Source organism: Gymnodraco acuticeps, unplaced genomic scaffold (genome assembly GCF_902827175.1).
Source record: "Gymnodraco acuticeps unplaced genomic scaffold, fGymAcu1.1, whole genome shotgun sequence".
NCBI classification, from domain to species: Eukaryota; Metazoa; Chordata; class Actinopteri; order Perciformes; family Bathydraconidae; genus Gymnodraco; species Gymnodraco acuticeps.
The window spans coordinates 1,844,549-1,870,115 of record NW_022991375.1 but is presented as its reverse complement, the minus strand read 5'-3'; the positions used below and the strand labels follow the sequence as shown (position 1 = coordinate 1,870,115).

The following is a 25,567-nucleotide window of genomic DNA, read 5'->3' as shown; positions in this document are numbered from 1 at the left end:
CCAGTTGAACTACAAGAACATGATTATTTGTAGGACTTGGGGACACGAAGGCCTTGGACACCACACTGTGTGAAAAGCTGTGTGCCTTCATTTGCGGTTTATTGCGTTGTGATGTTTATAATTTAACAAATAAAGGAACAATGTTTTGACAAACAAAGTGTATCTCAATGGAACAATAACAACGTTGCAAAAACTTAGAAACAAAATCATTTATTTACCAATTTCTCAAATAAATCCAAAAATCTTTTTGTGTTAGCCTGATTGGCCTCAAAGCGTTCCTGCTCTCGTTGGGCCTCCTCTTTCAGAAACTCTAATAGGGCCCCCCTACTTGCCCTCTTCTTCTTGGCAGGTGGGGGACTGAGAGAGGTGGATGGCTCTTCATCCAGTGTAGTGGTGCTGCTGCTTGTGCCAGGCTGCCCAGGATCCTCCTCTTCCTCCATTGCCTGGCCACAAGGAGCAGCCCCAGCTCCACTGGATGAAGAGCCAATCCCACTGGGGGCCACGTCAGCCGAGTCCATCAGGACTGGAGGCTCCATGGAGGGCCGACTCCCAATGGCTTCATGCATCAGGGAAAACCACGACCATGTGGCTGCCGTGGCCTCCCCCGCATCTGTCCCCGTCCCTGTAGGGGGGGTTTTCAGCTCCTGAGGGAGAACAAGGAATGTATGAGTCAGATGAAGACACAATAGAAATAGCTGCATTGTATGCATCTAGAAATACAATATCTCACCTTATATTTTCTTTTCAGGTTGTCCCACTTTTTTGCCAGTTGGGTGGGAGTGAGCAACTCCTCCAACTCCATCTTCTGCAGAACCTCTCTGTGGAGTAAACCATTTCTTAAATTATAGCATCCAGGCATGCAAAGTCTGATTACTTCTTGTTGTGGAAATAATTATCATAAGACGCCAATTAGTAACATACAGGACAAACCTCGATGTCTGTTTACCTTCTTTAAGGACACAGGCGGCTTAGCCAATAATGTTATTGTTCCCATTCTGTGACCGGTCAATACTGGGTCACAGATGGTCTGTGTTGTGGGTACACTGGGACACTTCCTTCTCTGTATTTGTGGACTCCAAGGTAAAATCTTCGAGGTCATAAGTGTCCGAGGCAAGTAGCTCTGTGTTCCCACACTGTTTAGGCTATCTCCTCAAATATGTTGTTTACTCTCTGCGAAACCAGTTAGATGGGCTGGCAAGAGAGAGGCTCTCCAGAATTGACGTGGCAACTCTACCGTGAAGTCAGAACCTCTGACTCTTGGACTTGTGATGTGAATCCTCCGGCCGTTAACTCCAAATAAACCATCATGTGTTTGACATCAAAGCTACTGCTCTTCCCGTGTCTCCTTCCTGAGTCGGTGACTCCCACTGCATAGCTACACAGAAGTTTCCTCTACACTTCTGACAATATGCTTCATGCATAATAATTCCATGACACACTCAGGTTCACTGTGGTTCATTCACAGTAGTGGTTACATTGATTATCATACCATGCACCAAAACAACATTGTCAAACAACTCATGTAGAACTGTAGCTCACCCCCAGGCCTTCTTGGCTGTGAACCTCTTTCCTGTAAACAGGTGCTCATTGTCAGTCCTCTGTTGAATGAGGGCTCTGGTTTGGGCCTCCGTCCCTGTTTAAGGAGAATTATGTTATACATACATCAGCAAAAGGAAACCTTAAGCCATTAACATTTCACTCACATAATGCTGCATATAAATGACAGCTTAATTATTGAATTGAGCCGATTTGAATGTATTGAATTATTTATTACAAATACATTGTGACTGCCAGCCAAATGAATGATGGTACCTTAGTTATGTCTGTATGTGGCAGGTAGCCTAGTTAAATGAAGAAACAAGTGGTTTCCAACCGAAATATGTCCGATAAATAACGAATGCTGCGTGTGTATACGCACGTTATGTAGCCTATTGCAAATCTTGCCTTTAGTTGGGCATTTCACATGAACATTGTTGAGAAAATATAAAGCGTTCAATAACAGAAATATATGAGTTGTGGGTTAAATACATGTGAACAGATGTTGCATTATCGTAACGGTATCGTTGTAGGCATACAAATAACATGAAGTAATAGGTACTTACACTTGTGTAGTTTTTCTGCCGCCATGTCTTTCAAATGTGCCAGTTGCATGCTGGAGGCAGGGCTTTTAAACCGAGTGAAATCAAGGATTCATGCCTCAGCTGTGATTGAATGGAAATGACAATAAATGAAACTAAAACGAAAAAAGCGATCATGAAAATGTTTCCAATAATGATTTTTGACCACTTTTGTTCAGATCACATATTTGTAACTAAATGATACATTAATTGAAACAAAACACGGTATAAACTGAGGAGTGAGTCCTGTGAGGTTCATGTATTTTCTTCACTCCGCTGGGGTATTGCTCTCATGTCAAGAAGCATCAGATCAGTGCATGCACTGCCTCGTCCAATCAGTGAGCGATACACAGTAAGGGGGCGGGGTGAGTATCTGAGGATTTCATCAGAGGATGGTCTGGTGGTTCCTCGGTTATCGCTCCTCCATGATCGCTCCTCGCTCCTCGATCGTCGGTCCTCCGGCAGAAATAAGAGCCATGGGACGGTACTCAAGATGGCGCAGGCAAATCAACTTCCGGTGAGACCGAGGACCGAGGAGCGAGGAAATGAAAATAGTCGACCTGAGAAGCAGCCCATGTCTGTTTCTGCTGCTCATTAAAGTTCCCTTTTGCACCTTCGATGCACCGCCTCCGACTCCTATCTCTCGGCACTACATTGGTGACCCTGATACAAGTCTCGTGAAGTTTCCGGGACTGACCCGAACATGGCGAAAAACGCTGTTTTTCTCGATGTGCCGGAGATTTTTGGAGACGTCCGTGGTTGCCACCGTGAGGCTCGGTGCGCCCCCCACTGAATGGCTGAGGACGTCGCTCGCCATTCCCACATCGTCTCGGCACTGGAAGACAGCAAGCCTTCCGACTACACGGAGACGATACACGACCTGCTAGGTATGGGAGAACCCGCCTTCTACCTCATGGGGCTGTTTCTTCGGGACGTGCGGCTGCATGTCCAGGCTGCACTAGCTAACACGGCTAGTGTTGAGCCCCGCGCTTTAGCCGAAGAAGCTAGCCGGTTCTTCCTGGCCGCCCGGCGATTTAACCCTGAGGTGCTGGCCACTACACGCAGCGGCACCTTCCCTGGTAGAGGCACGCCGCCTAGCAGAGGCTCCGGGGCCGACGACATCGACTAACGGCTGCCGGCTTACGGTTGGCGGCCGTCGACACCAGCTAACAGCTAACCACGACGGCTAACGGCTGGCAACTACCGACGGCTAATAACGACAGCTAGCAACGGCTGACAGCTAGCAACGGCTGACAGCTAGCAACGGCTGACAGCTAGCAACGGCTGACAGCTAACGACGACTAGCAGCTACCGAAGACTACCAGCTAGCGGCTAACGACGACAGCTAACGACTAGCTGCTAACGGCTATCGACATTCATCGGTTGACATCCGACTGTTAACCCCTTTTTTTTCTCGGTGCCTGAGAGGAGGTTCGACCAGCCGGTTGACCTCGTGTGGATACTCTCACAATTTCGCCCACGGGTTTCGGACGTCGCCCATGCCTTCATCGGCCCGTGGGTGGCACGCTTCTGGACCCTGCCTGGCCTCTCTTCGAACCGCGGCTCACGGTTCGCCTCGACGGCGGCTTCGGACGTCGCCCGCGCTGTCATCGGCGCACTTCTGGACCCCGTCTGGCCTCTCCCCTGTCCACGGCTCCTTCCTCCTGGGGATACTGCTCCTTCCTCCCGGGGATACAGCTCCTTCCTCCCAAGGACTTCGTGCCCGCCGCCGCTGTGCCCTCGCCTGCGGCCGGGCAGCGCTCCTTCCTGCTGGAGACCACTGGGATATTCACGCCCATCCCTGCGTCGCAGCACAGCGACCCAGCTTTCTTTGTCTGGTGGATGTTGTCTTATAATAATAATAATAATATATTTTATTTATAAGCGCACTTTTCATTTGCGTAAACAAAACTCAAAGTGCTACAAAATTAAAAATTAAAAAGGGTGAAACAAAACAACCAAAACAATAAAAAAACAATTTAAAAACAATTAAAACAACATAATAAAAGCTGTGGCATTCATGCCGGCATGGCATAATGTGGGGGATTTAAAAATCTAGTTAAAGGCTATTCTAAAAAGATACGTTTTTAGGCCTTTTTTGAACGCCTCCACAGTCTGTGGTGTCCTCAGCTGGTTTGGGAGGGCATTCCACAGTCTCGGAGCAGCGGAGCAGAAGGCTCGGTCTTCCATGGTCTTCAGTTTTGTCCTTGGTGGGATGAGGAGGTTTGCCTTTACTGAACGTAGGTTCCTCGTGGAGGTTTGTGGGGTGAGCAATTCCTTGATGTAGGAGGGAGCATTTCCATATATGCACTGATGAGTGAAGAGGGTGATTTTGTAGTCAATCCTGAGTGAGACCACAGTGCCTACCACGGCCCCCTTACGACGGCCCGTTCCGTGGCCGCCCCCCACCCGCGGGTGGGGATGCCCTCGCCCTCGTTGGGGCCCCTAACCTCTCCTGCGGCCCCACCCTCCTCGGCCCCTGTGGTGCTTCCTCCCGGACGAGAGGATTGTGTCGATGGTTGAATTCTGGGGGGGCTTGTGTAGTGATCACTTATTAACACACATAATTCACACATGGAACTACAGGTTGGGGGTATTGTTTCCGCACGGACATATAGGTTAACTATATATATTGTGTGCCGTCCTGGCTTCTTTCTCTTGTCTTCCCGGGCTGAGACCCGACAACATGTCTGTTTCTGCTGCTCATTAAAGTTCCCTTTTGCACCTTCGATGCACCGCCTCCGGCTCCTATTTCTCGGCACTACAATCTCAACATTGTACAGTACTTGAATAAATCACTGAGTTACTTCCCACCTCCAAAAATCATCATAACAATATAATACACATTGTATTACATATTAAATTGTTTCCAGAATCATACAAGCTACACCGTATAAGTGCATAGAGTGGCGAAGTCCCTCCCCTTCCGGTGGACCTCCATGGGACCTTATTTCGAAAAAATTATGTATTGAAGTCAATGGAGAGAGAAATATTATCTTTCGATCCCGTTTGAATTGTGCCACAAATTACATATATGATTGTCAATTTAAAAGATAATTTTGTCAACAAAATTTTTTTTCCCGTAAAACTGAAGTAACACATTTGTTTGTGTGAAACGCTCAATGAACTACATCTCTGGGGCCTCATTTATAAAGGGATATGTTGAACTGTTGTGAACGATTCATCTCTTGAATGCTCTTATGCTGATGTCATATCTGTCAATCTGTCAATCACACAGCTGGTTCTAATAAAGGGATCATTGCTGGCTCACTCGAAGAACTCAGTCAGTGTCATGTGAACTACAATGCAAGTGTGTGGCGTCTTTTATTCCTCCGTAGTATTAGTCCAAGGCTATCTAGACCTTTGCTGGTAATGGCTGCTGCGCCAACAGGTTATGGGCCCAGAAAGGATTTTGGAAACCGATGGAATCGTTTGTACTTTGACGGAGATGAGAAAAACTATGAGTTGTGGGAAACAAAGTTTCTTTGCCACCTTTGCTACAAGGGCTGAAAAGCACCATATTGAAAGAGCCTGACAGTGGCGGAGGCAAAGAGGACGCAGAAGACGCTGATAAAAATGAAGAAGTCTACGCTGAACTTATTCAATTGTTGGACGATACAAGTTTGTCTCTGGTCATGAGAGATGCAGCGGACGATGGGAGAAAGGCGTTGAAGATTCTGAGGGATCACTACGCAGGTACAGGAAAACCGCGTGTGATCAGCTTGTATACAGAGCTTACGTCTCTCCAGAAATATGCTAATGAAAGCATCACAGACTATATTATACGAGCAGAGACTGCTATCACAGTACTGAGGAATGCAGAAGAGATTTTGAGTGACGGTTTATTGATAGCTATGATTCTGAAGGGGCTGCCAGCGTCATTTAAGCCGTTTTCTATCCACACTACACAAAGTCATGAGAAGATCACCTTCGCCGAGTTCAAGACCAAGCTGAGGAGCTACGAGAGCACTGAGAAGTTCAGTGGGAGCTCAGTTGATGACAGCGTGATGAAAGTAAGAGGCAAAGACTTTGATGTGAAGCTGCTGACCTGTTATACTTGCGGCCAGAAGGGTCACAGGGCCCGCGAGTGCAAGGCTGCTGGTCACGGGGAACAACAGAGACAGTGGTGCCGTTTTTGCAGGAGTTCCACGCACAGAGATGCAAACTGCAGGCGGAGAGGACGACGAGACAACGTAAAACAGGCCATGGATGAAGAGGACCACGACCACCACCACACATTCGCCTTCAAGGCCCGCGAACGACAGGTGGACAGCGACCCGGGCGATGGACTGAAGCAAAGAGGGCTTATGGTCGACACCGGTGCTACATCGCACATAGTGACTGACATGAACAAATTCAAAGACTTTGACGAGAGTTTCGAGCCACGAAAACATGTCCTGGAGTTGGCTGATGGAGTGAGGGCCTCTGGCATAGCGCTGAAGAGAGGTGCAGCCAAAGTTTGGCTGAAAGACAATACGGGTCGAGAGGTGGAGACGATGCTGGCGCTGTACGTCCCATCCTTTCCCCAAGACATTTTCTCGGTCAAAGCAGCGACGACCAATTGAGCCACGGTCGTATTCAAAGAAGAACAAGCTCATTCACGAGAACGGTATGACATTTGATGTTATGGTGTATGATAGATTGTTTTATTTAAACACAGTTAATGATGAAAATGTTGATGAATGTCATGGGTGTTATGATATCAAAACATGGCACGAAATTCTAGGTCACTGTAACTACGAAGATGTGATGAAATTGCAAAAAGTCACAGAGGGTATGACAATTAAAGGCAAAACTGATGCATCTAATTTGACATGTGAAGTGTGCACAAAAGGAAAATTTGCTCAGAGCAGGAGCAGAGAGCCAGATGAAAGGGCAAAGGCTGCACTGCAGCTTGTACACACAGATTTGTCTGGACCTATAGATCCTACAGCTAAAGATGGGTTCAGATACACATTAGCATTTACTGATGACTATTCAGGAGCAGTTTTTGCTTATTTTTTTAAATCTAAGAGTGACACAGTCAAGGCTACTGAGAAGTACATTGCTGACGTTTCACCTTATGGAAAAATCAAATGCATTAGATCTGATAATGGTACGGAGTATACTTCTGGTCAATTTCAGTCATTGCTAAGTAGAAATGCCATCGGACATGAGACCTCAGCTCCTTATTCACCCCATCAAAATGGGACAGCTGAGAGAAATTGGAGAACATTGTTTGAAATGGCAAGATGCATGCTAATTGAGAGTAACCTACCAAAAGAGTTGTGGACATATGCAGTTATGACTGCTGCTGTCATTCGAAATAGGTGTTACAACAAACGTGTAGGACAGAATCCATACTACATATTGACAGGAAAGAAGCCTAACCTTTCAAAAATGAGAACATTTGGGGTCACCATGCTATGCTTACAAGCAAAACAAGAAAAAGTTGGATTCAAGATCTGAAAAGGGTATTTTTGTAGGCTATGATAAGAACAGCCCTGCTTATTTGGTGTTTTATCCTGACAGGAAAAGTACTCAAAAATAGGTTGGTCAAATTCATCACCAAGAGTGTCATTGAGAGTCAGACTCAAACAGAGCAGGAAACGGATGATGAAGATTTCAGTATGAGGAGAGCTGTAAACCACCTACCAAAAATTGAAAAGGCAAATGTAATCCCAAAAGAGTCACAGGAAAATGAGACTGAGATTTGTGATAACATTCAGACAGGTGAAGGCCAAAGTAGCCAGAGGACATCTTACCCACAAAGGGAAAGAAAACCTCCTCAATATTTCCAGAGGACATCTTACCCACAAAGGGAAAGAAAACCTCCTCAATATTTGAAGGATTATGAGTGTAAAGTCGAATCTGATGACCAAGGAGAACTAACCCTTGATTACTGTTATAGAGTTATTTGTGATGTGCCCCAAACATTGAAGGAGGCTATGACATCACCAAATTCTCAATTATGGGCTAAAGCTATGGAGGAGGAAATGGATTCACTCAGGGAAAATGACACATTTACCCTGACCACACTGCCAGAAGGTAAACATGCAGTGGGGGGGCAGATGGGTTTACACAGTGAAAGAGAACCCAGTTAAAACATGCAAAGCCAGGTATGTAGCAAAAGGCTATAGTCAAGTGTCTGGTATTGATTATAAGGAAACCTTTTCTCCAACTGCAAATATGACATCTGTACGTAGTCTAATGCAAATCGCAGCACAACATGATTTAGAATTGCATCAAATGGATGTTAAAACGGCATATTTACATGCTCCTATAGACTGTGAGTTGTTTATGGAACAACCTGAAGGATTTGAGGTTAAGTCAGAGAAGGGGGAGAAACTGGTCTGTAAACTTAACAAATCACTGTATGGTCTGAAACAATCAGGACGGAATTGGAATAAAATGCTCCATGATTATCTAAGTAAAAATGGTTTTATTCAAAATCCGGCTGACCATTGTGTTTACAGTAAACTAACATCTAAAGGTGAAAGGATTATTTTGATAATCTGGGTTGATGATCTTATCATTGCAGGAAGCAACAGTCAAACAATCCAAAACGTAAAAGACATTTTGGGAGCCAAATTTAAGATGAAAGATCTTGGCAAACTTAAGAACTTTCTAGGCATTGATTTCACACAGACAGATGGTGAAATAAAGATGAACCAGAAAAGGTACATCATGAAAATATTGCAAAGGTTTGACATGTCTGACTGCAAGGCAAGATCGACTCCATGCGAGTATAAACAACAATTTGACAATGAAGGTGAATCTGTTGATCAAAAGAGGTATCGTGAAGTGGTAGGCAGCTTGATTTATGTGATGACATGTGCTAGACCTGATCTAAGTTTTATTGTCAGTAAGTTGTCTCAACACTTATCCGAACCAAAAGAACAGCATATGGTAACAGCAAAACATGTGTTGAGATACTTGAAGGGAACTGTAGACCAGGAGTTGTGTTACAAGAGAAGTGATTCAAAACTAAAACTTGTTGCATATTGTGATGCTGATTGGGCAGCAGATCAAAATGACAACTGGGTACTGTTTTAGTCTATGTCAGACAGGACCTGTTATTTCCTGGAAATCTAAGAAACAGCCTACAGTTGCTTTATCCACATGAGAAGCAGAATATATGGCATTGGCAGCTGCTACACAGGAACGTTTTTATCTTGTGCAATTATTAAAAGGAATGGACAGTGGAAATGATTATGCACCAGTGACAATCTTTGAGGACAACCAAGGGGCAATTGCACTATCAAAGAATCCTGTGTGTCGTCAAAGGTGTAAACATGTTGATATCAAATATCATTTTGTTCGATCTGCAGTTAGTGATGGAAACATTATTATTGAATACTGCCCAACAACAGAAATGGTAGCTGATATTTTAACTAAGCCTGTAACAAAGGGCATGATTGAAAAGTTTGTATTTCATTTTTGGTGTTGAAGGTTAAAAAAGAAAAAAAAAGAAAAAGTGTAAATGTATGTCAAAGGTTGTCAGAATAAGATCAAGTGGGGGTGTTGAACTGTTGTGAACGATTCATCTCTTGAATGCTCTTATGCTGACGTCATATCTGTCAATCTGTCAAGCACACAGCCGGTTCTAATAAAGGGATCATTGCTGGCTCACTCGAAGAACTCAGTCAGTGTCATGTGAACTACAATGCAAGTGTGTGGCGTCTTTTATTCCTCTGTCGTAGTCAGTGGCGTTTCTAGGTGTACAAAACTGGGGGGGCAGAAAGAGGTCGGGGGAGAGAGAGAGAGAGGGGGGGGGGGGGGGGACAGAGAGAGGGAGGACAGAGAGAGGGGGGACAGAGAGAGGAGGGAGGAGAGAGAGAGGGGGAGTGTCAAATTACATACTGAAGACCACAGGAGCAACACTGTGAGCGCATACATTTACGTACACAGCGTGGGGATGTCATAGTAATGCACCTTAATACATGGAGTAAAGGTCACCATCACAAAGTAATTCTTAACAATAACAACAACCGTAATGCTTTAGCATTAAAACACCATAGACTGTAAATATAAGGAAAACACAGACACTCATCATCGAGGTCACAATATCAATCGATCCAGCAGAGGCAAAACACAGAAGATCAACAAAATATATGACATAAATGAACTTACCAAAGCTGAAGGCTCACTTGAAAAGAAAAGCGGCACGGCGGTCCTTCCTCTGACAGAATGTGTCTATCACTTTGGGGATGAAGTCCTGTAGTTGCTGGATCAACTGGCTTTCAATTGAAAGCATGGCCAATGCATCAAGTCGCGGCTGTCCCATGGTGTTGCGAGTGAAAGTCTTTATCCTTTTGAGGGTGGAAAAGTTCCTCTCTGACTCGGATGTCGTCATCGGAGTTGTCACTATTATTTTGACCAAAATAACAGTCTCAGCAAACGTTTCCTCCAAGTTGTTCTCGTGAATGGATTTCAACAGAGACAGGGCAGTGTTTCCAGTGTGAAGCTCACTGTGGCGGTAGAGCGTGGTCAGCTCAGACTTCAACTTCTCCTTGTTTCCCAACGCAGGCCACAGTTTCACGGCGCAGTCAAGCTCAGGTGTAGGAAATGACAGGACATGCTGTGGGAAGAATGAGCTGTCAACAAGCTTTGCAGCGATCAAATGGTCACTCTGTGAGAACCTCTGTTCCACCTGTGAGATGACTGTGTCACAAGCCTCCTTCATCACCGGCGCTGTGCTGCTGACTCGTCGGCCTGGCTCGTCTGTTCCATCATCAGCAGTGGCGGCCAATGCATCAGTTTTCTGCCTCATTTTCTGAACATTTTCCTTGAAACGGCAGAGCGCGCTGTTGATCCCAGGTGCATTGATGCTTCGTTTTTGCAGAGTGTTGTATAGAACATCCACTTCTGGCATAAGCAACGAAAAAAACTCCAGGAGCTGCATAAATGCTCGGTCCCGCAGTTTCTTTGACAGGCCGTATGCCTCACTTATGGTGACCGCATCCCATCCTGGTTGTGCGCGTATATGCTTCATACACTGAAGTAGTGCATCTCGGGTCTCCCAAACCGCGTTCACAGTTCTGCTTTTAAAGTTCCATCTCACAGCCGGTGGCCGTGGGATGCGTCTCTGTGTTGCCTCTGCAAGAGCTGCAACACGTTTTGGAGCACCGGAGAAAAAAGTGGAAAAAGCAGTTAGATCTGCAAAAAACACCTTCAGGATGCTCATCCTTGCTGAACACAGTTGCTGCAGGGTCAGGTTCAGTTGGTGGGCGTAGCAGTGAACAAACTGAGCGTTTGGGTACGTCTCCTTCATCACCGTCTGTACCCCGCGCACGTTACCGCTCATGACGGCCGCCCCGTCATAGGTCTGAGCGATTAGCTTTTCTTTCAGCTTCAGGGGTTCCAGAACAGCCTTGATGCTGTTAGAGAGACCTACACCAGTTTTTCCCTTTACTTCCACAAACTCCAAAAAACGCTCTGTAACTGTGAGGTCAGGCATAATGTATCGCAACACAATCACCATTTGCGATTTACAGGAGACATCGGTTGTCTCGTCGGCCTGAACGGCAACAAATGATGTGTTGTCCACTTGCTTGGCTATTTCCTCCCTGTACACATCATACATGCAGTCCAAGAGTTCATTCTGTATGGTGCTTGATGTCCCTTTGAAAACAAGCTGAGCTTCGTAGTGCCGTTGAAGCCTGGAATCGCCCTCACACATTGTCTCGAAAATTGACCTGAATATCCCTGGATTCAGAGAGTCCGCCGACTCGTTGTGGCCCCGCAGTGCTGTCTCACATTTCCCACACAGTTTAATACAGGTGATGATCCGACCAAGCACGTACCTGTTTTCTTCCACCTTCCTATTATGAGAATCAATGCCGCGTCTGTAGGCGCTGTCAATCTGAGCTGCAACATTCACCCTTCCAAGTAATCCCAATTTTACGGCATTTTCCAAATGACTGTTGCTGCTCTCATGCTTCATTGTCCTCTCCGAAAGATGCTGTAAGTCCTTGTAACCTGTCCTCGACCAAGTACCTTGATCTTCACCAAAAAGCAGGCAAGGAAAGCAAAAGAGGGAATTCTTCTGGATGCTCGCCGTTAGCCATTTCTTTTTAGCAAACCACTCAGCGTTAAACCCACGTTTAACTTTGCCCGCAGTCTGGACCATTTGGAAATCCGGTGGATGGTGGGCACCGAGGCGTTTTACCTCCAGTTTCTCTCCGAGACTAAGTGTCTCAAATGTGTGCTCCAGTAAATGGTCAACTTCATTCATTTTCTTTCAGTTTTTTACTTCTTTTAATCGCTGGTGATGTTAGCTATATGCTGCTCTCTCGTCTCCTCTTCAAACTACACGTGACGTTTCGCAGCACTGCACACGTGAGTACTTACAGCCAATCAATTCTGAATTATGTGAGATGACGTATGGTGGGGATGGGAGCACTTTGCCCCTACGGTCATTATTTTTTTGCCACACACATTAAATAGAAAAATACTCTGAGCATGCGCAGTGTAGTTTTTACAATCACCGTTCACTTAGACTGTGAGAGGGAGGGGCAGGATCGGGTTTTGTCCCACATGGCTCTAAACAGCTCAAAACGGCACTCTAGACACTAATTAGAAGAACACAGACTAAAACAGAAATGTACAGACGAATCAGATTATTAAACATGACCTTAAAATATATTTTATATGTTTTTTTATTTATTTTTTAGTATTTTTTTGTAATCATTATTTGTAATACTTTCTTCTGACACTAGGTGGGGCTGTGCCCCACCTGCCCCTAATGACCCGCCGCCACTGGTCGTAGTATTAGTCCAAGGCTATCTAGACCTTTGCTGGTAATGGCTGCTGCGCCAACAGGATATACGCTCAAAAAATGGCGTACGCCAGTTTCTACGCAATGTTTGCGATTTATAAAATACTAACTTGACGGGAAAACATGCGGTCCTCCACGCAAACTCTGACCCATGCGTACGCACTAAGCACAAAAACGGGAGAGACGAGAAACTGCGACACCGCGTTGGCAGAAGGAAGAATGGAGAGAAATATGTGGAAATAATACCATAAACAAAATGTTACCTCTCATTTATCATATGATGAATTCATTTTCAAACATTGATTAAAGCCAATCTTAAAATGATTAAACAAACGCCTGTCTGAGACTCCTCAGTGAACATAACTTGGAGAAATAAATAAATACGGATATGTTATTTAAAACCACCTCGAATATGTTGTGATAATGTTATGAAATGTTTTCTCATAAATGATGCGGTTTTGCATTTCTATAGGTTGTACGAGCATGGTTTTATATACTACCATGCAGTGGCGAGCCGTGACTTTTATACCACTGATAAATTCCGATGTTAACAGCCTCATGATAACCTCATGTGTTTTTAACTTAGGATCATACCTGTGTTTAGTCTAGAAAAAGGTAAATGTGTGCATTTTATTATAAAGTTGTGTATATTTACAGACCATTGCAAAAACTAAGAAGCTTATAAACATCAGGTTTAAAACTAAAAGAGCTTTGAAACACAATGAAAGATGTTTGGAGTTGTATTTGAGTTATTCATTTAAACTTTTTGTCTAAGAGATGCTGATCTGAAACCGTTGTTACATACAGTTACGGCATTTCCTGTTTCTGCCGGAGAGAGGGGAGGCCGTCCCAAAGCTTGCTGCTGTATTTACTCCCTCCATCTGACAGGAGGGAGCCTCGTTGAGCTGCGAGTGTGGCTACAGACGGAGTTCACTCCATCACGGAGGGGTAGGGTCGAGGGAGTGGTTTGGGATTGGGCCTGAATGTAGAGAGGGACCAACAAGCCCTCCCGTCTTCACATAACTCGCAGAGACGGCATTTAACCCTTCACATTCCAACAGAAACTGAACAGGCAGATTCGACGGATTTATTTCTTTGAAATATTATTTTAAATACAATTAAATCAAGTTATTTTGGTAAAACTAATGAAAAATGTAACAACAAAAAAATATTAAAAATACAATTTTATTTTTTTAATGTTTCAAATATTATGTTTTAGAATATCTTAGGCCCTCACAGAGGGCCTAGAGGGCCCTGACGGCTCGCCACTGCTACCATGTTTAATCATGTTTTATGCCGTTTGCTAAGACTTGATAAGTCGCTCATAAAACACAGGAGGTATGGAAACTAAGAACACCATATGTGGTAAATTGTACAGCTAATATAACACAACACATTAGTTGTATTTCCTTTAACTGGTGGATATAGAGTTGCTGCAGTGGAGACGCTGCGCACAGCTGATCGACAGCTGGGACACAAACCACCAAATACGAAAACATAATTCAGATCCAGTTGTCATGACTCCACTCCGGAGGGATTCTCCGATCATTTATTATAGTCTCTCATCAAGGGGGTGTCTCCTGTCCCCGGTACAAACACACTGCCTGAGGAAAGCTATGTGTATTTTTTTTGTCATGAACCTTTTTCGGACCACTTATTTATTTATTTTGGTGACGATCCGACCTCCATGCTGCTACTCTGGTTCAAACGGCATCCACCAAACAATATGATTTATCTCGACCTCCCCAAAATAACCAAAATCTGACACGGTGTGAGATGTCTTTGTTAGCTGTTCTGTCGTCATTTCCTGCGATCTTCTTCATAAAGTCAGTCAAAATGAATGAATGAATGGGCGTTTCTTTGACTATTTATAGGCAAATATGGGCGTTACGTGAAGCCCGCAAAAGCTGCACCGCAATTCGAGTCCATTGTGATTTGTAAAGGGAAACCGGCGTAGGAAGTGCTGTACGCACTTTCCTCGCCGGTACGCAATGTTTGGTGAATCGGAAAATTTCTGTACCTATTTTTTGGATTTCTACTACGTAAGCAACCTTCCCACGTGAATCCTACGCACGGCGTTATAAATGAGGCCCCTGGTCTCGCAGAACAACACACGTCACCAAGATGGCCGTCACTACTGTCTTGTCAACAAAACGATTGACTACCCTCACTATCACCACAATGAAACACGTCCAGAAGAATGTCATGCAAAGCTGCCTGCCTTCCTTTGATTCTCTCTGAATTGCCTGGTCTTTGTAATGTTTAATGTCAACCATTTGTGCAGATAGCATGAAGTAGAAAAGATCGGCGATCGCCGATGCTAGCGTTAGCATTTCTCTCCCGGGCTTGAATTGTGTATTATAGAATGATCACACCGGTGACAGTACTCTTCAAAGGGTTCACGAAATATGACTACTAATCTTACTGTTTAACATTTTGGGTTACTTAATGTTACTTCATATTAAGGCTAATAAATATGACAAGGCTGTAATGCTAACTAACGTGCTAGCTACTAGCTAGGTAGCTAACTTGATCCAGCCACTCCTGGTCCTTTCATCAGATGGGAAGCGAAAGAACGAGCAAGACCCATTGCTGGTATGATAACAACCTGGTACTAAGCACACAGGCATCTTGTTAAAGTTATCTTATTTTAGCCAGCGCCATGTAGATAGATTATATCTATATGGCGCTGATCTTAGCTATCTCTTAGTGGAGGAAAACAATTGTGACATCACTTACGCGACTCTGGGATTTGTAGTCTTTCTAGTTGCATATTTTTCATAGTCTTATATTTCAACAGTTTTACGACAAACTGACTTTTTTTTTTATGATTGACAAACATCATGTGTAATTCATGGCACAATTCAAACGTGATCGAAATATACGTTTTCTCTCTCCATTGACTTCAATACATTAGAGCAGGGGTGGCCAACCCGCGGCTCTCGAGCCGAATGCTCTTTGCCTAGTTTCATGCGGCTCTTCAGTTCATATCGAATTTTATATGTGTGAGTTTGGGGGAGAGACACTGACTCCTGACTAGTGTTGCACGGTGTACCGATACTTGAAAGGTACCGCGATACCCTGCCATTAAAAACGTTACGATTCCTCCGTTTCATTAGTATCGGTACTTTAAGAATGACGGGGAAAGTACTCCGGTACGCCGTGCCTGCAGTCCCGCCCCTCTCAAGCACGCTCTAAGTCCCTCCCCTCTCAAGCACGCTCTAAGTGCCTCCCCTCTCTCGTGCACGCGCTAGCTGCCAGAGCATGTGAGAAAACGAGAAGCATGGCTGCAAGTGTGAGTGCAACTGCCGCTGCGCCTCGGCTTGTTGACAAAAAAGACGCCAGAAGCTAAATTTGGAAGTATTTTAGCTATATCTCTGACAGTGAGGGCAAGCCTACGGACACCACGAGGCCTGTCTGTAAGACATTTATTAATTTTATTTAATACGAATTATTGTCATTTATTTTATTTATTGTACTCATTGTTTAAAAGTTTGTGTTATGGTTATGGTTCTGGTGTGAAATAAAGCACAATAATTACATTTAAGACCGTTTCCCTTTTTTTAAGAAAAGTATCGAAAAAGAATCGGAATTCTTGACTTAGTATCGAAACCAAAATGTTGGTATTGTGACAACACTAGCTACTCCTGACAGTTAAACCTGATATTTAGTAGGTCTGTTAAGTATTGAATGCTGATAATTCTGACGTAATTTGGCCGGTCAAAGTTGTTTGGGCTCGGATAAAATCGCTCCGTTACTTTCGTCCCGTGTTATGTATGTTGTGTATGTGTGGTGTCAGTATGAGAGGATGACAGCGCGTATAATTTTGATGTGGCCCAAGAGCCAATCACAATAATACCTGCGATGCAGTGAACCAATCACCTTTGAGGGGGGGAAAACCTATCGTTGATTAAACATTATCCAGTGTTTCCCCTACCATTGTCTTGGAGGGGAGCTGCGCCCCGCCAACGGAGCCCCGCGCCCCCCCTGAAATTCAAGGTGTTTAAAAAAGATATATATATAATTTTTTTTTTAAATATATATATAGCACCAAATTGCAAATAATCTATAACTACTGTCACTTTTCACATTGAACATGTGCTCTTTTATTAAATAAACTAAACACTTTCATTTTAAGTTGTGAGTTTAGTGTTTTTGACCCTAAGAAACACTGATGCATTAATCAATAACAATAATCCACAGCTCCTCTCTCTGCTCCAGAGGATTTAAAAAATATATATCCCAATGCCACAAAAACGCATCAGTGACGTGGTTGAAATCTTGTCTCCAGAAAACAAAAAACTGAAACAAGCGGTATCAGTGACTGTGTGTTTGATGTGGCTCTTTGCAGTAACATAGAAAAAATGTGGCTCTTAACCTCTGACTGGTTGGCCACCCCTGCATTAGAGGCTTCTCAATTCTTAAATTTCCCCTCCTCGAGACTTAGTCCCGCCCACAGGAGATGAGAGCGGAGGACCGAGGAGAAAGGAGGGGAAGCAGCAGACGTTTAAAGAAATGAGAACTCCTCTCCTCTGAGCGGTCATATTAAAGCGACATGCCACGTTCATTATTACGTGGCAACAGCTGCATCAGCTGTCGAGTGTTTTGTCATAGCGCTGTATTTTATAATCTCTGTTACATCAGCTGAACATTGTTCCCCCACATATTTACTTTGAATTAATTGAGAGTGCGGTATAATGAGACAATAACAGGCTACAGATGCGGACAGACACATGTTACGCCCCTGATACACGACACGACCCAAGTACACCACAGTTCTTTTTCAGCTGGGCAAAAAGCTGGTTCTCAAATTCGCCGCCTTGGTCGTGATGTATACGTGTTGATAGACCAAACTTGAGAGCATAATCATTAAATATGCGATCAGCAACAGTTTTGCCAGACTTGGAAGTGGTGGCGTAAGCCTGGGCGAAACGAGTGAAATGGTCAACGATTACCAGAATGTACTCATAGCCGCCGCTGCATTTGTCCAAATGAAGAAAGTCTATTGACACCAGTTCAAAGGGTTGAGTAGTGACAATGCTTGTGAGAGGTGCACGTGATTCTTTGCATGGTGTTTTTTGCTTAAGGCAAGTACAAGTCCTCGCTACATAGTGTTCAATTTCTTTTTGCATGTATGGCCAAAATAATCTGTCTCTAATCAGTGATGTTGTACGATCAATGCCTTGATGGCCCATCTCATCATGCAACTCTTTCAGTACAGTGATTGTATGCCTCTAAGGTAATACAAGCTGTGTTCTGTTAACTGTCTTCCTGCGAAGAATGCCATCGTCATCGATATGGAGTCTTTCCCATTCGCGGAGAAGGCACTTGCTTTGTTTACTCAATGCATGAAATGCATGTCTATCTGGCTTGTTGTCCCTCAGTTTACACTGCATCACTGGACCAATGTTTTTGTCGTCTTCCTGTGCTTTTCTTATTTCAGGAACTGAAAATGATTTATACATTGCTTCACTCACTGATGAACATTGGAGAGTGGTAAGTACTGGGCAGACCAACGATGAGCTTGAGTCTTGAGTCTCGACTGCTTGAGCTGTAGCTGCCACACAGTCTGATGGGAGCTCTTCAGTACATTTGTTCAACATCTCTTCAACATTTACAGGCATCCTTGATAGACTGTCAGCATCCACATTCTCTTTCCCTGGACGGTATCGAATGGTAAAGTGAAAGTCGGCAAGCTCTGCTACCCATCTATATCCAGTTGCATTAAGCTTGGCACTCGACAGGACATAGGTAAGTGGATTATTATCACTGTATACAGTAAATGTAGGCGCATAGTACAAATAGTCTCTGAATTGTTCTGTTACTGCCCACTTTCATGCGAGAAATTCCAATTTTCCTGAGTGGAGATGGTAATTTCGTTCAGAGGCTGTCAGTGTCCGGGAACCGTAGGCGATCACACGGAGTTTACCATCCTGTTGTTGGTATAGGACTGTGCCAAGGCCTTGGTTTGACGCATCTGTATGGAGGACAAATGGCAGTGAGAAGTCAGGGAACCCGAGTACTGGGGGCTCAACCAGACAGTCTATTAGCCGTTCCAGGATGCATTGATGTTCTTCAGTCCACACAATTGGTTTGTGTGACGGCACTCCTTTCTTTTTTTCTGTGACTCGTCTTGTTTTTCTCCTGCTTTCTGTTACATTGTTGTCTTCTGCTGTACCTTTCAACAAGTCATAAAGTGGTCCAGCAATTCGGGAAAAGTTCTGTATGTATTGTCTGTAGTAGCTTAGCAAGCCCATGATAGCTCGAAGCTCTCCCACATTTTTCGGTCTCTTATCTTTCAATGCTCTCACAGCGATGGTGTCAGCTGGATCGATTTTGCTACCTTCGGCAGAAACAACTCTTCCCAGATATCGAACCTCACGCTTGAAAAGACACTTGCTGGGCTTCAATTTGATTCCATATCTTCTCAACAGCTGTAGCACTTTTCTGACATGGTTCACATGGTCCTCAAACGATTGACTGTACACAAGTGTGTCATCCAAATAGGGGATGCAGATGTTGTCTCGCACTTCTTCTAAACACTCTTCCATGCACCGTTGAAAGGCTGCTGGTGCATTCATCAGCCCAAATGGAATTCTTATCCATTCATACAGGCCCCACGGCGTCACAAATGCAGTTAAAGGTCTGCTGTCTTCATCTATAAAACCCTGATGGTAGGCCTTCCCTTGGTCTAACAATGAAAACCAAGTATGACCGCCAAGACTGTCAAGGATGTCCTGCACTCGGGGTATCGGTTGTCTGTCAGGGTGTGTCTTTTTTGTTTAACTCTCTGTAATCTATGCAAAGACGTAAGCTGCCATCTTTTTTTCTTACACAGACAACAGGTGAGGCATATGGTGAGCTGGATTTCTTTACCCATCCTTGTGCAATACGGTTATGTAGATAGTCTTTCATCTCCTTATATAGTGGCTTTGGCACAGACACGTACGTTCGTGCTACAGGATCTGTGTCTGTAAGTGATATGCTCAACTTCAGCTTCTCAATACATCCAATATCATCATCTGACTTCGAAAAAGATGAACATTCCTCACGAAGCATATCTTGCACCATTACTTTCTCGGTTTCACTTAGATGACTCAGGTTAATTGGTGGATTCCATGGAATGTCAGCATCATGTTCACTCTTTGCATTCACTTGATTGACTGACACTGGAGGATGCTGATTTGGTTTCTCTAACACTGTAGTTGGATACACAGCCTGGACTTGCTGCACTCTGCCCACAACAGTTCTTCCTGCCAACTCAATATCGTGATCGGTGGGATTTTGCACATCGAGAATAATGTAAGGTGAAGCACCACTTTTAAGCATCACCAATGTATCACAAAACTCAAGGCCTTCAGCCCACTGAGGATTTATGTCAGGCTCGAAAATGAGGGTAGTGTCTTTCTTCAGTGTCTGTACTTTACAGTCAATTTGAACAGAAGAGTGTTTAGGAACCATGACTTTCCCTTTTGTGGTTTTTACCATATAGTCACATGACTGTTCTGTAGTCACTAGGTCAATGAAGGCTGTGACATTCTTCTTCTCAAGACTGGGAATAGCTGTTGTTAAAGTCTCATGCAACTGCTCTCTTCTTCTAACATCAATTTGTTCTGAAGTGCTGGTTTTCACTATTCGCTCAATGACATTGTAGCCTAGAATAGGCTGTGAGAGAGATCTGCCTTTCACCACTAGCATGGGGACAATAAGTTCTTTGGGATCAGCTCCTTCTGCAGCTAATCCAAAAGTTACCTCAATGTAGCCCTTGTAAGGCATGCTCTCTCCGTTAGCAGCAGTGATATTCAAATTATCCGGTGCATCCAGTAACTCTGAAACATCTCTTAGCTTCTCATGTGGCAAATGTCTCTTTTTCCATTTTTCATCAACAATGCAGACTTGGGAGCCTGTATCCCACAATGCTTTAATTTTACGGTCTTGGATGTAGCACTCAACTATACACAGGGCTGCACATAACTGGTGCGCAGGTGCGCATGCGCACCTCCGCCAAAAAAAGAGCACCGGGTTATTTGAAACAAAGCGCATTTGCGTACCAACATTGAGAGGGAGAGAGATAAGAGAAAAGAGAAAAGAGAAAATAGAGGAGAGAGGAGAGATGAGAGAGAGAGAGAAGAGAGAGAGAGAAAGATATTTGCGAGTTGCATATGAACCATGATATGAACTCAGGGCCTAGGGCGCCAGATCTGGGGAGGTGCTGCGCTTGCAGTTCTGGGAGGGAAAAAAACATTTTGACCGTTGGGGCTCATCCTAATTTTCGGCCTTGATGTAACAATATTCACAATTAAGTAAATGTAACACCCTTTTCACCCTGGTTCCACCTTTAATTTGCCCTGTACGATGGGCGCTGTAAGTGATGAAAATGGGGGATGTAGGCTTATCTGGCGCCCGCAGCTCACAGACAAAATGCGAGTGAGCGAGGGAGGGAGGGTGGTACCAGCGCTGTTGTTATTATAATCTGGTGCCGTGCTAGCTGCTCTAACGGAGATAAGAAGAAGATGTTTCTACAATAATGTGGAGGGAGAGTCCTCTCCAGTCAGACTGAGAGGCTGATAAGTTAACTACAGCTCAGTGAGGTAAAGGACTCTTAGTCTAAGTTCAAACGGTTTGGTCACAATTTATGTAAACACATATTTCCAAGGCACTCCTTTATAATTATTGGGATAAACAGGTTTTAAATCATTCCAATGTATACTATAGGACAGTAACCAAAAATATCCTTTAAAACTGGAGATAAAAAAAAAATGCATAAATAAATAAATGTTAAGGTAAAATAAGATATGAATGAACAACACAAATAAAATAAGTTACATTAATTTGTTATTGGCTATGGTAGGCTATTGGTTATGTTCACATACTTATTTGATTACATCCACTTGTCTAAGATGACAACAGAGACTTTCGACCCAAACCCAGCTGTTGACTTGTGGATGCAAGCAGCTAATCGCAGACTCAAACAGAGAGAAAGTAGTAGGCCTACATCATCAGCTACCATGTCTGACAGAGAGGAAGACAGTGAGGAGAACAGTCAGGAGGGTAGTGATGACAGCTTGTAGGATTACTGGTCGTGCAAATGTTGTCTTGTGTTCACCTCTGCATGTGTGTTCTGTGTGCACCTCTGCATGTGTGTTCAGTGCCGTGTGTCTGGCAAATAAAGTCAAGACCCCCTCAAAAGTTACGGTTTATTTAATTTTAAGGATGAGCACCAAGCAACATCTCCAGGTGCTCCTTTGAGAACCAGGGCAAAAAAGTTATGTGCACCCCTGACTATACACCTTTTTCCTACCAACGCCACAAGACGAGAATGGCTGTCCTCTTTTCTGGTGTGGGCTGTGCTTGCACTTGGTTGAGAGCACTGATTAAGGCGAGACACGGCAGGCAAAAACATCGTTTTTCAAGTTCTGGTCAATTTTGAGATTTTGTGCTATTTTGATTCCATAACATGTTTTCTTTCAGGCTTTTGGAAGGAAAACGTACAAAATACACATTTAAGTGTTTATTTTACTATAGTTTGTCTATTTGCGTCTGTAGATTTCTCCTAAATTCACCAAAAGTTAGCATTCTAACGTAACATAAAGTACCGCGACCGCTGTGTGCACCATGTCAACAGAGGTATCGCTGGAAAGCTCCGTCTCTCCTGCACAATCTCATCGGATCCAAATATGGTCATTTCCTTTGTATCAGCAACCAATCGTGAAAGCACAAAGGGGTCTTAAACCAAGAAACGAAATCTCATTGGCTGGTGTCAATTTCTGACAACGTGATTCGTTCAGATGCGTCACGTGGTGTGCTAAAACACTTCCTGGTTAGCTTTCAGCTAGAAATTGAAATCTCAAAATGCCAAAAGAACGGCGAAAAAAACATTCACAGAGAAGACGACAACAATTGTCACTTGCACGAAGCAAGGATATAAAAAAAAAAAATGACCCTGAACATGAAATACCTTCACGGAGTGCGTCGATGCTGTATCATCCAAAGAACAGGAAGGTTTAGCTAGCGCCTCACTGCTATCTTTAAAGGTCGTTTTCTCAAAATGAGTTTTTTCTCCTACTCTGAGTTCGAAATTTCAACTTCAGTAGCACGTACATACACCAAACCTTCCAGTTATATTCCTATCAATATTATGAAGGCTTTTACAGAAGGGTTTGTTCATATATAATTCATAGCCTGAATTATACAACATTGTATACCTAAAAACATGGCGAAAATGGATATTTTAGGGCTGTTGACAGTATTTTCTGATTTATGGAGTGATAAAAAGAGATATCCAATATCCCTTCAGTAAAAGCCTTAGATACTAATATGACTACAAAATGAAACAAGAATTTTGAATCTGGCTATATCCAAAGTTCAGATTTCGATTCCTGAAATGTGTTAAAATATGTGCATATTTAATGAGATAATGGATAATTTGCATATTTAAACATGCTATTTCAGAAAACTTGTAATACAAAAGACAATTGCCTTATTGTAAGTAATTAACTGGAGAAATTTCTAGCTGATACCTTTAAGTTAAAAAATTACCCTATTCACCTGGGGTGTCTCGCCTTAACATGCGCGTGAGGGGGCTGCTTGCATTTTTCGTAATGTTTTGGCCAATGTTCAGTTTGACAGGTTTTAGAGCAGTAATTGTCTTCTTTACACGATGCACATTTTCTGAATTTCTGTTCGTTTTCAGGGACACCACAGTATGAGCAATGCTGTTGGGACATTACACTGTTGTTGGTTACTCCCTGTCCCGTGGGGGTAACCCTGTTTCGTTTAAAGGGACCTCTCTGTCTGGTCCGTTTCCTCTCAGCCTGCAACCTGCGAGAAAATGTTCACTACTACCACACCTGTAGCAATGGGTGCAATACTCACTTCCATTTTGCTTGCAGCCAAAACGTTTTCTTAAGCGTGCACGACTTGGCCCGGAGAAGTTGTGTTGTGGTGCGAACCCTCTTTGGTATTGAGCTGTCTCTCCTCTCTGCCCTGGTCCTGGGGGTGGCCAGCGGTTTTGCTGTGGATACTGGAACTGAGGAGGGGGGATGCATTCTTGTGGTATAGGTGAGGTGAAATACTGTGGCTGTGCTTGGTTAGGCTGTCGCATTGATTCTCTGATTTGTGCAACTTCAGCGCCTATGTTTTTCAGTAATGCCATATCAGACTGCATTTCTTTCAGTTCATTCAGAACATCAGGCTGAAATCTGCTGTTTTGGTCTAGATTAGTATTTTTTTCCTTTTTCTCTGCAGTTGTCTCGCTGGATTGAGCTGAGTGCACTGCGGTTGGCCGCTGCTGGGTAAGTAGTTTATTTTTATTTTGTCTCTCTGCTTTGTTGGCACAAGCAATGTTAACTTTTTCGAGGAGCAGCTCATCACTTGATGTTGTCTGTTGCAAATACGGCTGAAGATCACTTCTAATGTTGTCATTTTGCAGGCCTGTGAGAACAGTGTGGAAAAACATACTCTGTACGAGGACAGGATCATATCTTAGACCAGATTCTGCCTCCTGTGAAGCGAACAGAATTTTCTGTCTTAAATCCAGAGCACGGATCAGGAAGTTTTGTGGAGTCTCCTTGTTACTTTGGACCTCTGAGGTCAGTTGTTTGTACAGTTCTGTTGCTCCTTTTTCTTGGTAATGGGACCTGAGTATCCTCCTCAAGGTAGGTAAAGTCAGGTTGATTTTTCCCTCCAAGTAGCTGCGTAGTTGTAGGCCTGGTGCTATTGCCCTTATCACTGCATCCACTATTTCTATTTCAGGAAATCCCTTGCTCATGCCTTGCTCAATTTGATGTGCTAGACTAGAGAATGTAAGTTTGTCTTTTTGACCTGGCTCACCAATCTGGCCTGATATTTTGAATTCTCTGCTCCACTGTAATGAGACACGTGGTTGGGGGGTCTGTTAGACAGTCACATTGTCTTGTTTGATAGTATTACCTTCCCCACTCACTAACCTTTGGGCCCCACCGGTCCGGTCTGGTTTTGCCTGTAGTGAAAACGCTAAAGCTGACTGTTTCTCTATCTCTTTAAGCAAACTTTCTCTTTCTGACGGCTGTATGACATGTTCCTGCACCACGTCTGTCTGTTTGTCACCTGAACTCTGCTCTTTTCCTCTGTTATCTTCTCTTAATAAAGCAGCCTGTTGTAACTCAACAATTGTATCTTTTAGAACAAGTAGCTCTGCCATACCCTGATCCTCAAGTTCACTTAGTTCTTCTCTCTCTAAGTGCATTCTAACATGTGAGATGAGAGACGAACGGCTTTTACCTGATACATACTCAAAAGTTGACCCAGCAATAGTTAGGAAATCACACACTTCAATCAAATCATCCCTTGTCAGTGTGTACAGTTTACCACCAACTTCTAGCTTCAAGTCTTCTAGCGCTGAGGAGTCCATTTCAATCTCTTTTCCTGTGGACATTGTCAGTGTAATGTAGAACCTTCACTTTGCAGATGAGACAGCGTAACTCTCCTGGCACCCGTTGACCTCAGATTGTATACAAGTCCCTCTCCGTAGCTATTGAACCACCACACGTCGTCGTCCACCCTAGTTGTAGTGAAGATGGGTTGAATGATGATCGGGGACATCTATCTGGAACAGCTGGCCCTCGTCACATTCGCCCGGGACAAGCCCCCAAATGTTACGCCCCTGATAAAAGGGAAGAATTTTGACAAGAGTCAAAGTTAGGTTTAATTC

At 43.8% G+C, this 25,567-nt stretch overlaps 1 protein-coding gene across 6 annotated transcripts; it reads right to left on the bottom strand.

Annotated features, from left to right (window-relative positions):
• Positions 1 to 194: 194 nt before the first annotated feature.
• On the bottom strand, positions 195 to 25,567 carry LOC117562844. 6 transcript variants are annotated; one of them, XM_034240754.1, is made up of 6 exons: positions 25,358 to 25,567; positions 23,752 to 23,905; positions 2,103 to 2,201; positions 1,540 to 1,633; positions 731 to 818; positions 195 to 644 (listed from the first exon to the last, which is right to left on the bottom strand). In XM_034240754.1, exons 3-6 carry the CDS (start codon positions 2,149 to 2,151, stop codon positions 207 to 209), a joined length of 669 nt encoding a protein of 222 aa, XP_034096645.1. In that variant the 5' UTR covers positions 2,152 to 2,201; positions 23,752 to 23,905; positions 25,358 to 25,567; the 3' UTR covers positions 195 to 206. The 6 variants fall into 6 exon arrangements, 5 of the variants coding, with proteins under 5 accessions (XP_034096645.1, XP_034096643.1, XP_034096644.1 ...); XM_034240752.1 differs by lacking the exon at positions 23,752 to 23,905; XR_004571630.1 differs by having other exon boundaries at positions 549 to 644; positions 23,752 to 25,567.

Bases quoted from the DNA above. Each gene is read 5' to 3' on its own strand.
- LOC117562844 (XM_034240751.1), bottom strand. From the start codon at position 24,646: ATGAGCAAGGGATTTCCTGAAATAGAAATAGTGGATGCAGTGATAAGG.